Consider the following 13,072-nt stretch of genomic DNA (forward strand, 5'->3'; position numbering starts at 1 on the left):
TGAAAAATATCCAATTGGTGAGAATTTTGCAAGTTAGTCAACCATTAATAATTTGGCCCTATAATTTGGCGCTGCCATTTCTTTACCAAAGTTTTGTGTGGGTATTTCCAGGGATGTGAACCTAGAGACTAGCTGTGTTTGAACAAGTTAACTATTGGTCTGATTTCATTATAGGTGAAAAATCCTGTGGGAAGATTAAAAATACTTAACATCAGAGTATAGGAGATCAACAAACTAGTAGATGGAGAAACAGAAAATCTAGAATGTCGTTCGAAAATAAAATGTTACACCATAATGAACATATGGGATTTAACTAGGGACATAACACAATACCATGTTGCTGGCAGAATGCTTGACGCCTTTGTGTGCTAAATCCACAGCGTCGACCTTCATGTTCACACTGTTGGCAGGCATCGGTAATGGTAGTGAGGTGCCAAGTGAAGGTTGTCTCACCAAAGTTGACGACTGCCTTTGCTTTTTCTTTGAAGGTGTCCGGGTCTGAGTTAGGGCCATGTTCATCATAGGTGAAGGGTATTGGGATGACTTTACTAATGGCCACACAGTTCCATGGGAGATCAGTAATGGATGCAGAAAATGATGCCAAATACCAGAATTGGGTAGCGTTGTTACTGAGACAAGAAGCTGGGCCAGCTATACTGTATGGATCCGCTGGTATGAAATCAGTTGAACAACGTACCAGGGTCGTAACTTGTGATGATTGAGGTTGTTTGTACACATCAGTTTCTAAATTTGTTGAGATGAGCTTCTGAAGTGGGCATTCCATCGATGATTCCACAAGCGGGATGACGTTGATGACACGGTGCCTGTAATAGATCGCGGTCACTCTGCAAGACCCAAGAACATGGTGATCCAGGATGGTGTCATGCCCGGAGCATGACAGCTGCATGCCTGGTGCGCCACACGATGGTGGGTCGATCGAAAGCCGGAACGGGAACCGGATCTCGGGTCCATGTTTGCTGCAGCGATGAGACGAACAAGTTCTTAGAAAATCTTGTTCCTCCGATGCTGCGTCCACATAGGATTCATAGGTGAGAAGACAGATCAGTAACACAGTGGCAAGAAATTTAGGCAAGTCCATGAAATGTATTGGAGTAAAGATGGACGAAGAGAAGGAAGGGAGTATCGAAAGTGGGCACTTGTCTTCTTTAACCTCCAATGAGTAATTATGATATGGTCGTCAGCTGTGCATCCAAGTAGGAGTTCCAGCTACCACTGAAACTTCTGCCATGTTCTGTGGCTGGGAAAGTTTATGGGAAAAATGAATGAATGCTTGTTTAGACTACTTTTCATATCACCACCTATATTTCTACTCTTTGGCATAATTGTACATAAGTCCAACTACATGAAACTTGCAGTATTCTACTGCAATAAACTCGTGAATTTGACATGGTAAAGCACCATGTGCAGAGGTTTGAATTGTGATAAGGCTTGTTGATCTGTTGTGATAACTACTTAAATTGTGACTGTAGTCCAGTCATGCATCATTGGAAATAATTGACCAGGTATTATGGAAATGCTCTCAGTTAGTCCTGTAAAGAAAAAAGCTTTTAGTTATTAGTTTATTTTAGTATCTTATCAGCCGGGCGTGGTTTAAATGCTCTCCGTTGTAACTTGTATTCCGCAGGCAATAGAAACGAGAGAAATATCAAATGTATCTGCCCATATAATCTACATGTGGTGTTAATGATATTTTGGGAAATTAGTTTTATATATGAGGGAAATAGTTTTTATATAGGAGGGGTTTAGGCAATTAGTTCAACTAAAATAAGGAATTAGATCGGCATTAGTCGTTGACAGAATTGCTAACTGAGTAGTACTCAATATCTCAAATGAATGATATTTTCTTAGCTGCCAATTTTTTCGTCCTTGTTATTTGTCATTGTCATATAAGGCACTAAATTCCATGTTACTGTGACTAGGATAGGCTTGGACCACTAAAGGATGCCATTGTAGTACACGACTCTTCCATTAATCAAGTGGTCCGGAGTGAAGAACATCACATCACGTAGATGGGCCAGTAGCCGGTATGTAATCAGTTAATCACCCAACTTTAATTGGCAGCAAATATCTAAGTCTCCAGCCATCAACATCACGGTCATGTAGAGGCACAAGTTGGCATGCGATGGCTCTCCTTTGGAGTTTTATTTTTAACTTTGACAGTCACTCCCTTATCTGGCCATTCATTTGCACGTCTGTGCTTCTGTGAACCAGTCTGCCATGGCGATGCCTGCTGCTCTCAGGGCCTTAACTGTCTTGTATGCGCTTGCAGTTCTTGCTGGAAATCAGGTGGAAGGGCGGCACCATCAGCCTGATTGTCCTTCTTTCTCGTGCGGTCTTCTTGGAAACATATCGTCTCCATTTCGTCGGGCAAGTGATCCACCTGGGTGCGGCTATCGATCTTACGAGCTGGTTTGCAGTGATACCAAGGCTACGATACGCATCGGCGGTGCAACTTACTATGTGTCTGGCATCAACTACAGTAATTCTTCCTTATGGGTTGTCGATGCCGACTTGGATTTACACAACAGCTGCCCTCTACCTCGGTGGAATCCTCCATACCCACACAACAACATGGAAGTCGAATTGGACCCCCTTGTAGATACTCGGGCTTGCTTTGTAAAATGCTCTCAGGAAGTAAAGGGCACTGGTACGTACATGCCTGTTGCTTGCCTAAGCACCAATGATTCTTTTGTTTACGTGTTAACTGGCCTCAGATCTACATACATGGAATACCTTCAACCTTCTTGTGGGTACTTGGCCGTGACTCCTCGACCTTGGGACAGTCCGACGCTAGAAAATGCAAGTTATGCAGATGTTGTGAAATCCATGAGGACTGGATTTGCTGTTAAGTTTCCTTTCAGGTATACTAGGGAGACCATCAAGGGATGCCTAATAGACATTGTTCGGTGAGTTCAGGATTTTGAGATATGTATATACCATGGTTCTATTTGTTTCCCGTACCTGGCTATCTTATCCCAAAACTGATGAGCTCCTCTTTCATTCCTTTATTGTATTGGTATTGCAGCCCCTTCTATGAAGTGCCAGTGTCGAGTGAGGGCATCAAGCGACTTATTACATACAGTCTTCTGGCTGATGGATATTTGTTGGATTGTGTATTTAATACTGCTGGATTCCGAGGTGTTCCCGGTTTCATCATAATAATCATCTTCTGGATTCTGAAGTGGCTAGCAGGTAACTCTGTGCTCTTTATTGCAGTTTGTTCATCATCACATCTATGCAATCATGTACCCACTAAACCCTATATAAACTTGTTTATTCAGTGTTATGCAGGTTCATGTTGGCACCACTGGCTGTGTTGATTTTCCTAGCCTACAAGTGTTGGAAAACAAGAATAACAATCGATGCGGTTGAGAAGTTCCTCCGAATGCAGCAAATGATTGGTCCGACGAGGTACGCCTACACTGACATCACAGCTGTTACAAGCCATTTCAGAGATAAGCTGGGCCAGGGAGGCTACGGCTCTGTGTTTAAGGGTGTGTTGTTGCCAGGCAATGTTCACGTCGCGGTCAAGATGCTAGACGGTAACTCCAATTGTAATGGAGAGGATTTTATCAGTGAAGTTTCAACCATTGGCAGGATCCACCATGTTAATGTGGTGCGTTTACTGGGTTTTTGCCCGGAGGAAATGAGACAAGCGCTCATCTACGAGTACATGCCTCGAGGTTCTCTCGACAAGTACATCTTCTCAGCTGAGAGGAGTTTTTCTTGGGATAAGCTTGCCGAGATCGCTTTGGGCATAGCCAGGGGCATCGACTACCTGCATCAGGGCTGCGAGATGCAAATTCTCCACTTCGACATCAAGCCCCACAACATTCTTCTCGACAACAATTTTGTCCCAAAAGTAGCTGACTTCGGTCTCGCCAAGCTGTACCCAAGGGATAAGAGTTTTGTGCCATCGAGAGCCCTACGGGGAACTGTTGGGTACATAGCTCCTGAGATGATATCTCGGAGCTTTGGCGTCATATCAAGCAAGTCTGATGTTTACAGCTTTGGGATGCTGTTGCTGGAGATGGCTGGAGGAAGAAGGAACGCCGATTCTAATGTGGCAAACTCAAGCCAACCATACTACCCATCGTGGGTGTATGACCAGCTAACTCAACAAGACAATATTGGTGAGATATCTGCTCATGTTGATACTGTGATGCACGAACTGGAGAGGAAGCTATGTATTGTTGGACTTTGGTGCATTCAGATGAAGTCTCATGATAGGCCAACGATGAGTGAGGTTATAGATATGCTCGAAGGTAGCGTCGATGCATTGCAGATGCCTTCCAGGCCATTCTTCTGTGATGAAGGGCACACCCATACCGAGTGTACTTACCACTTGTCGTCCGAGTTGACTGAAATCTGTGAGGAGGATATGAGTGAAAATATTGGTGTGTGACGAAATGTACGATGAAGTGATGCACTTACCTCACGAGGAAACAAAATTGTGGATGTAGTTATATCAAGTAGTATGAAATAATCTGATGTGTTTCCTATGTTGTGTACTCCTGGTATGTTGAGGCCATCTTGTATATATGATGTTTTGCTTCAGCGGTTGCTGACACCATGTGTGTTTCCTGCTATGCTTAAACTTATATATGAACTATTTCTGTGCTTTGATGAAAAACCTGAGCCATCAACACCAAATATTCCTGAAGCCAAGCACTGATTATTATGTATGAAATGTTTTTTAAGTAAATTTGGGGGAAGCAATCATGTTTTCAGGTACTAGGCAGATGTTGTGAAGATGGAGAACCGCAGCTCAGAAACCCCAAATAGATCCTGGACTTGCTGAGCTCGATCGAAAACCCCATTTTGAATTTTCAATTTTTATAAAACATATCTAGCTACATGTATATATTAGATGTAAACTATCTTTCAGTAAAATTTTATGGAGAAAGGTTTCCGTTTGTGTGTTACATTAAGCACACATAATTGTGGGTCTATATGGTTACTATAAATCCACAAATTGTCCTTTTTTGTTTGTATTTCTCACATATATGAAATAAAAGAGAAGAGATGGCAACCTATTCCTTTATGTCTGTAGGGTTAGTCGTCAGAGCTGGACCGCACTACATGACAGCTTCAGTCTTTAGTCATAGAAGAGATTCTGAATGGACGTGTGCACTGTCGTCGAGGATTCGAATTCTGAATGTGCATCGTTCTGGACCGCACTATTGTGAAGAAAATGGACGTCATCGTCATCCCCCAGTCTACGGCTTCAGTCTTGCTGATAGAGATGCTGAAAGAAACTGGCTTTGGAACTGCAATTTGTAAAATAGTACAAGTGTATGTCTACCAACAACATCTAGTTCAATCAGCTGGCTATATCTTCATATGTCTTTTGTAGGTGTTTGGTGCCTAATTTTCTCGATGTTTTCCACCACTGGGGAGAGCTACATATCATAGCAGCAGCAAAAGAAGTTTGCTTGCGATTTTCGCATAATTTGAGGCCCTGAATATGTCGGTAATTTTATCTGTTTATGGTCATTTCTGCATATGTGGGTTTAGTTACCCAATTATAAGGCTGTTGCTATTATCTTTATCTAATATACCATAGGCCGGATTCAATTTCCACAAAAGAAATATTTCTCATTGACATGCTTCAAATACACAGGACATACCGACGCTACATGTGCATGTGTTTATTTTTTCCTATTGAAATTGTATGATTCTTTTTGGTGGCATTTTCTGAACTTCTAAAGAATCGTTACCTGTGGTTAGCAGTTGGTAAGAATGACGTGGTAGCTGCGCAAGAGTCACTTCCTTAATTATTGTGGAGGAATTCCTAAAGCTGAATGCAACATCTTGCCGTATGTTTGGTGATTCCGGCCGAGCGTGACTTGCGCATACAGATAATAAATGGGTGTCATCGTCGTCATTAGTAGGTAGGGAAAGATCCGGTCATTTGTGAATGATTGATGAGAATTTTGTCTTGGAAACAGAAAGCAAAAGCAGTCTTCCAACAGGAATAGAAAGAAAGCAAAAGCAGACAACCAGTTAGTGGATTTTTTTAGTCGGAAATTTTCTTCGGCAAGGCGAGCGAGTGGTCTTTTTAGGGGTTGGTGAGAGACTGGGTACATGCACAAATTCGAATTCCACCACGGCCCAGCCCAACGCTATTCCGTGTTTCTTATACGTCGTCCGTGACCCATTTACTTTTGGCCGGACTATAGCTTCCGTCTCACAAGACGCCCAAATTACAACACCATGGCACTTGATTGCGAGACCTCCTCCCGTTCGCTGCTTGGGACGCGCCGTTTCCCCGGTTCACTGCTCGTGATTGACCGGTTAACCTCCCATTGACTTTTCTGAGAGAAAGTGTTTTTCTAAAGCAGGCATTTTTCTGAAAGAAAAAAAAATCCTAAATCTGAAAAAAAAATCATGGTTTCAAAAAAGGTGCACGAACTCAATAATGTTCACGAGTTAAAAAAAATCATGGATTTGAAAAGGCTCACGAACTCAAAAAAAAATCAAGGGTTTAAAAAGATCGCAGCATTCAAAAAATTCGCGGATTTAGAAAAAGTTCACAAACTCGAAAAAAAAATCAGGGGTTCAGAAAAACCTTGCGGATTTGAAAACAGTTCGTGAACTCGGAGGAAGTTCATGGACTTGAAAAAAAATTGTGAATTTGAAAAAAATTCATGGACTTTGAACAAGAAAATTTCTAATATTTGGAAAAGGTTTAAGGATTTTAATGTATTCATGCATTTGAAAAAAGTTCATGGATTCAAAGAAGTTCATGTATTTGAAAAAATACAAATGTTTTAAAAAACGTTTCATGGGTTTGAAGAAAAATGGACATGTTTAAAAAAAATGGTTTCATGAGTTTGACGGGCATCGCACTTGCGCAGCTACTGGCGGGCATCGCACTTGCGCAGCTGCTACCACCGCCTGCTAAGCGGAAGGAAGGCCCCCAATCCACTGCTCTGGACAGGGACTCTGGCGGAAACATGGACGGGTTCTCAAATTTCAGAAAAGAATCCATTAGATATTTATACATGAGAATGCAAAAACATGGACAAAGTCTTCCAGTCAAACCATTACATATTTACTCGTACATGAGAATGCAGAAACATGGACGGGTTCTCAAATTTCAGAAAAGAAATCCGACCAGAACCTAATACATATTGGGCATTCAAGTCTTGACTGTCTGTCTTTCCAGTCACACCATCTCCCCTGTTTCAGCTGCATTGAGTTCAGTCATAAACAAACGTGGAAATGAAACCAAATGATCTCACATCTTACAAACATAATTTTGTCCACATTACATGACAGAATCAAGACTTGATCCCAGATCCCACAAATATAATTATGTCCATATTACATGCTGCATTGTATTTTCTTTCTCCTGAAATATCTACTTACATATACTTGCAGCATCAGCTGCGTTACACTCAGCCATATAGAAATGTGGAGATGAAGGCAGAAAACAAATGGGCAGTACTTTGATCGTACGTCTTACAAATATACTTCTGTCCTCACAACATTACAAGCTGTACTTTATTTATTTATGTATATATATACTCCCGTGTCGCCGTATGGCTGTTTCTGGAAAATGCCGTATTCCATGTCTCCATATATGTATCTGTATCCCCGTGTCCGTGTGCATATATCTATGCTTCTTAGATTGCCATGTCTAGAAAGAAGAATAACAAGTCAGACAATTAGCAACAGTTCTAATGAAGAGACAAATGGAGCGGAAAAGGCAACAATGAGACAGTTAGAAACATGTGCTGACAAATATAACTTGCTTCTGTAATTTATTTTTATATAGATGTGTTATAACTTGCTCTTGGTACTGGCAATAGATTAAAAAAGTCCATACTTGTTGTCAAGTGGAAGGAATATTAAGGATGGAGAATTTAGCTGGCAAAAAGGCCAACAAACAATATGGCCTATAACTTTTGTCCTCTAAACTCATCCCTCATCATGTCAAGCAAACAAGATTATGCCAAAATAATACACTCTTGGCATGAAAATTGATACTGGGTATTCTGTTCTAAATAAAAAGATCCCTACATAAGAAAATTCATATCGTTTCTTTGTGCTACAAATGTAATAAATGAACAAATGACAAAAACACAGTTATTTCAGAGTGTATGGATTCAACGAAGTTGTTTTTATAGAGTTAAGATTAATGCCAAGATGAAAACATATAATAATGGATAAAGAATAGAATTCGCTTTGCGGTTTTAAAGTGCCAGCTGAGTTGCTAATTTGGCATTTGATTTGGGTATTAAGATAAGTTGTACTAAAACAATATGGCCATAAATTCATCCATCTAGCATAGGGGCACTTACTAAGTTTTATCACCGGAAATTGCTTACTAAGCTCAAGTTATAACTGAACATTTGAAGTACCACAATCATTGTGTGCGAGCAATCATGTACTGTACATAACACAACTAAATTGGATTACTTCCAAATAAAAGAAAACTAAGAATGAGCAATCACCTGGCGGATAGAAACTGGTGAATGGGTGACAGGATTTCATCAAACGGCTTTCATCAAGTTTTGTGGATTGCATCGACTTAAGATCAAGCATGTAAGCACTGTCCTGAACATACAGAATGATCACATTGTTCTCCTCGTCATACGCGAGGATTTTTTCATGCCACCGCTTCTTACTAACCCGAGGAGGGATCCCAAGAATGCCATGCATATCAACCGTCTTATGCTGCAGCCATGTGGCAATACCGTGACAATTCTTCTTCCTCAGCCATATTTCTAGGTTCGGAAATGAAAACCTGACCCAGCCAACTGTGCCTTGCTCTGTTTTGATGATCCTATGGCTGCCCGAAACAATCTTACGACCAAGAGGCCCCTCGATCACAGCTAGGCTCTGCCTATCCAAATCAAACTCAAGCATGGCAGCACAAACATTATTTGATGAAAGCATCCAGTAGAGCACATTTCGAACAAGGGTCGCAGGAACACCAACAGCAAGAGCAACTTCAAATGGAGCATCTAGGAATATATCGTGACCCCATTGGCGGGTTTCCGAGGAGTAAACAGAGGTGACAAATCGATTACCTATAGGAAAAATGGACAATAATGCCACCTTGAATGGACTGTTGTGGCAAAAGCCGTGTACATGGTCCTGTCCGCTGGCAGCACATATGACAGCCCCGTTGTGGTAGTTGCACTTTCTGAACTGGCGCGGAACGGGCAGGTTGCGCTCCTCGCCGGTGATGGGGGAAAACAGAAAAAGCCACTTGCAGTCGATGGCAAGTAGTCGACCGTGGCGGCAGTCGGTCACGTCGCAGTCGCGGGAGGTCATCCAGCCTGAGATGTGAATGCGGTCGGCAGGGATACCGTCGGGAGGATGCAAGACGGGGGTGAAGCGGAACTTGTGCTGGCGGCGCTCAAAGAAGCCGTGTAGGGGAGGCGGCTTCCACTTCCTGCGGGACTGGCTCATAAAGTCGGGGTCGGTGGCGACGCCTCGCCAGAGCGTGTTGACGGTGGATGCGCGCACGAGGGAGGGCCGCTGCGGTGGCAGCAGCAGGAGGATCTCCCAAATCATATCCAACGGCAGCGACTCCCACAGGGTATCAGCGTCAGCGTCGTCTGGCACCTCCGGCGAGCTGGCGCGGCGGCGGCGGCGGCGGCTGGGACGGGTCTACCCGTCGCCGTCCTCGCTGCTGCGGCGGCGGCCCGCCATTTCTGCTCGCGTCGATTTGGGAACGGCCGCGCCGCCAAGGTGGAGGTCAGGGTGGGTGGCTGCTGGGGTGGGGGGTGGTTAGGGTTCGTGTTCGTATTTATACGATCGTGTTATTGGGCCCCGTCGGCCCAAGAGTTCCCCTGAGCCACCTCCGCATCTCAAGCCCACGAGTTTAAACTGAATTTTCTCAACCAAAAAAAAAACGAGTTTTAACTGAATGTTGCACTGATGCAGATGATCAGGCAAAGGATGCAAGTTCACTCTGCAAACTGAATGTTGCACTGTGTAAACTGAATTTACATTAGCCAAATTTAAACTGAATGGAGCATTGTGTAAACTGAAACTTGACACGAGTACAATTTGTAACAACAAAAATCAGAGGACCAAAATGTGCAAACTAAAAATTTCAATCTCTGGAAATTTAAACTAAACTGAAAATGTAGATCATGGTAAGGAAACTTGAAGTAGATCAGATCATAAACTTGTTGTAATGTCACTAGTACAGTAAATCAATGTAAGAACACAATACTATACATCATGATAAGAACAGAGTACTGTACTGCAGTACAAGAACTTTGGTTGCAGTTATTTGCGGTAAATAAGGGCCTGTTCGGATGTCCTCCCGCTCCACGCTTCGCAAAATTCCGGAGCGGGAGCGGAGCCGAACGGAAAATCCCCGAGAAGCTGGCTTCGGGAAGCTCAGGCCAATCGCAATGTAAAAATTCGAAGCTGCCTCGGCCCAGCTCCACATAAAAGAGAAACTGGAGTTTGCCCAAATTACAGCTGTATGCCACCGCAAAACTTACCGATTCGTTCCCCTCCCCCAAATCATATCGCTAGCTCTCCCCAGCTCGTTCCCCTCGAGCGGCGTTGACCCAATCCGCCGCCTCGCCGTCACCGGCCGCCGCTCCTTCCCGGAACCAGATCGAGCCGTTCCAGGGCAATCCCCGCCGGTTCCCGTCGACGCAGCCCGGGGAAGGCGTCGAAAACGGGCCCACGAGTGTAGGCACCACAGCGGGATCCGGCGTCTGACCACGGCCGTGGCGCCGCTCTCCTCCCCGCACCACACCGCCCCTTCCCCGTCCTGCTCCTCCCCTTCGCGCTCTCTTCCTCACCTCGCCGGACTCCGCCTCATCTGACCTGTTGGACCGAATTTGGCTGCCTCCAGCCGGCCCAAACAAGCCACAGCTCTGCCAGCTGGGCTGCAGCGCTAGGAGAAGCTGCCGATGCTCCCGAACGCTCCTGCAATCGCTAGGTGGAGTTAGAAGTGAGGAGAAGAAGCTGGATATGTGAAGTTTTGAGAAGCCAGAGGAGTTCAGAACATGCCCTAACTTGTGTACTTGAACTTCCCTACAATTTTTGCAAGCAATTTGAATGCAAAATTTGGCAAGCAAAGTTTGGTTGCAAAATTTGCATGCAAATCAACATTTAGTAGAAAAACATTAGTTATTTGCAGTAAATTGGATATTTGCATGCGAAATAAATTTCCAGTAAACCTCTCTTTTCCTCCTTTGCAGGTGTTGAGTTGCCAATAAGATGTACTCCATCCGTTCCAAAATAGATGACCCAACTTTGTACTTACTTTATACTGAAGTTAGTACAAAGTTAAATCATATATTTTGGAATGGAGGGAGTATTATCGTACTCTGCTCAATTGGATATATAACAAAAAAGATGCAAACAATGCAGAGCCAGAGGATGTTCTTTCTGTTGGAAATATGCCCTAGAGGCAATAATAAATTAGTTATTATTATTATATTTCCTTGTTCATGATAATCGTTTATTATCCATGCTATAATTGTAATGATTGGAAACTCAGATACATGTGTGGGTACATAGACAACACCATGTCCCTAGTAAGCCTCTAGTTGACTAGCTCGTTGATCAATAGATGGTTACGGTTTCCTGACCATGGACATTGGATGTCGTTGATAACGGGATCACATCATTAGGAGAATGATGTGATGGACAAGACCCAATCCTAAGCCTAGCACAAAGATCGTGTAGTTTGTATGCTAAAGCTTTTCTAATGTCAAGTATCATTTCCTTAGACCATGAGATTGTGCAACTCCCGGATGCCGTATGAATGCTTTGGGTGTACCAAACATCACAACGTAATTGGGTGGCTATAAAGGTGCACTATGGGTATCTCCGAAAGTGTCTGTTGGGTTGGCACGAACCGAGACTGGGATTTGTCACTCCGTGTGACGGAGAGGTATCTCTGGGCCCACTCGGTAGGACATCATCATAATGTGCACAATGTGACCAAGGGGTTGATCACGGGATGATGTGTTACGGAACGAGTAAAGAGACTTGCCGGTAACGAGATTGAACAAGGTATCAGGATACCGACGATCGAATCTCGGGCAAGTACTATACCACTAGACAAAGGGAATTGAATACGGTATTGATTGAATCCTCGACATCGTGGTTCATTCGATGAGATCATCATGGAACATGTGGGAGCCAACATGGGTATCCAGATCCCGCTGTTGGTTATTGGCCAGAGAGCTGTCACGGTCATGTCTGCATGATTCCCGAACCCGTAGGGTCTACACACTTAAGGTTCCGTGACGCTAGAGTTGTTATGGGAATTAGTGTGCAGTTACCGAATGTTGTTCGGAGTCCCGGATAAGATCCTGGACGTCACGAGGAGTTCCGGAATGGTCCGGAGGTAAAGATTTATATATAGGAAGTCCTATTTTGGCCACCGGAAAATGTTTGGAATTTTTCGGTATTGTACCAGGAAGGTTCTAGAAGGTTCTGGAGTGGGGCCCTTGGGGAACGTAGTAATTTCAAAAATTTCCTACGCACACGCAAGATCATGGTGATGCATAGCAACGAGAGGGGAGAGGGTTGTCTACGTACCCTCGTAGACCGAAGCGGAAGCGTTGACGCAACATAGAGGAAGTAGTCGTACGTCCTCCCGGTCCGACCGATCCAAGCACCGTTACTCCGGCACCTTCGAGTTCTTGACACGCGTACAGCTCGATGACGCACCCCGATCTCCGATCCAGCAGAGGCGCGGGGAGGAGTTCCATCAGCACGACGGCGTGGTGACGATCTTGATGTTCTCCTGTCGCAGGGCTTCACCTAAGCACCGCTACAATATGACCGAGGTGTAATATCGTGGAGGGGGGCACCGCACACGGCTAAGGAGCGATCTCAATGATCAACTTGTGTGTCTAGGGTGCCCCCCTACCCCCGTATATAAAGGAGGGAGAGAGGAGGAGGCCGGCCCAAGGGGGAGGCGCGCCCTAGGGGGGCAAACCTACTCCAAGTAGGTTTGGCCCCCCCTATCCTATTCGGAGTAGGAGATGGAAGGAAGAGGGGGGAGGAGAGAAGGAAAGGGGGGGGGGCCCCCTCCCAATTCGGATTGGGC

The 13,072-nt window shown here is 44.3% G+C and overlaps 3 protein-coding genes across 4 annotated transcripts; 1 reads left to right on the plus strand and 2 right to left on the minus strand.

Annotated features, from left to right (window-relative positions):
• Positions 1-333: 333 nt before the first annotated feature.
• LOC123172332 (rust resistance kinase Lr10-like) lies at positions 334-1,310 on the minus strand (the record flags this gene model as incomplete). Its single annotated transcript, XM_044589322.1, is given in 1 exon segment — positions 334-1,310. A coding segment is annotated over 1 exon segment (766 nt), but the record flags the coding sequence as incomplete, so codon positions are not given.
• Positions 1,295-4,578, plus strand: LOC123172331 (rust resistance kinase Lr10-like). Of its 2 annotated transcripts, XM_044589321.1 has the most exons (4): positions 1,295-2,045; positions 2,291-2,927; positions 3,047-3,213; positions 3,303-4,578. In XM_044589321.1, exons 2-4 carry the CDS (start codon positions 2,593-2,595, stop codon positions 4,424-4,426), a joined length of 1,626 nt encoding a protein of 541 aa, XP_044445256.1. In that variant the 5' UTR covers positions 1,295-2,045; positions 2,291-2,592; the 3' UTR covers positions 4,427-4,578. The 2 variants fall into 2 exon arrangements, with proteins under 2 accessions (XP_044445256.1, XP_044445255.1); XM_044589320.1 differs by lacking the exon at positions 1,295-2,045 and having other exon boundaries at positions 2,121-2,927.
• Positions 4,579-7,249: 2,671 nt separating this feature from the next.
• Positions 7,250-9,756, minus strand: LOC123172334 (uncharacterized). Its single transcript, XM_044589323.1, has 2 exons — positions 8,484-9,756; positions 7,250-7,666 (listed from the first exon to the last, which is right to left on the minus strand). Exons 1-2 carry the CDS (start codon positions 9,550-9,552, stop codon positions 7,653-7,655), a joined length of 1,083 nt encoding a protein of 360 aa, XP_044445258.1. The 5' UTR covers positions 9,553-9,756; the 3' UTR covers positions 7,250-7,652.
• Positions 9,757-13,072: the final 3,316 nt, after the last annotated feature.

Source organism: Triticum aestivum, unplaced genomic scaffold (genome assembly GCF_018294505.1).
Source record: "Triticum aestivum cultivar Chinese Spring unplaced genomic scaffold, IWGSC CS RefSeq v2.1 scaffold91496, whole genome shotgun sequence".
NCBI lineage: Eukaryota > Viridiplantae > Streptophyta > Magnoliopsida > Poales > Poaceae > Triticum > Triticum aestivum.

What these genes read in the sequence shown, in the direction of transcription:
- LOC123172334 (XM_044589323.1), bottom strand. Translation starts at nt 9,552, where the DNA reads ATGATTTGGGAGATCCTCCTGCTGCTGCCACCGCAGCGGCCCTCCCTC.
- LOC123172331 (XM_044589320.1), top strand. Translation starts at nt 2,239, where the DNA reads ATGGCGATGCCTGCTGCTCTCAGGGCCTTAACTGTCTTGTATGCGCTT. An exon ending in TGCCTAATAGACATTGTTCG is followed by an intron (nt 2,928 to 3,046) that starts GTGAGTTCAGGA and finishes TTGGTATTGCAG; the next exon opens with CCCCTTCTATGAAGTGCCAG. An exon ending in GATTCTGAAGTGGCTAGCAG is followed by an intron (nt 3,214 to 3,302) that starts GTAACTCTGTGC and finishes TTGTTTATTCAG; the next exon opens with TGTTATGCAGGTTCATGTTG.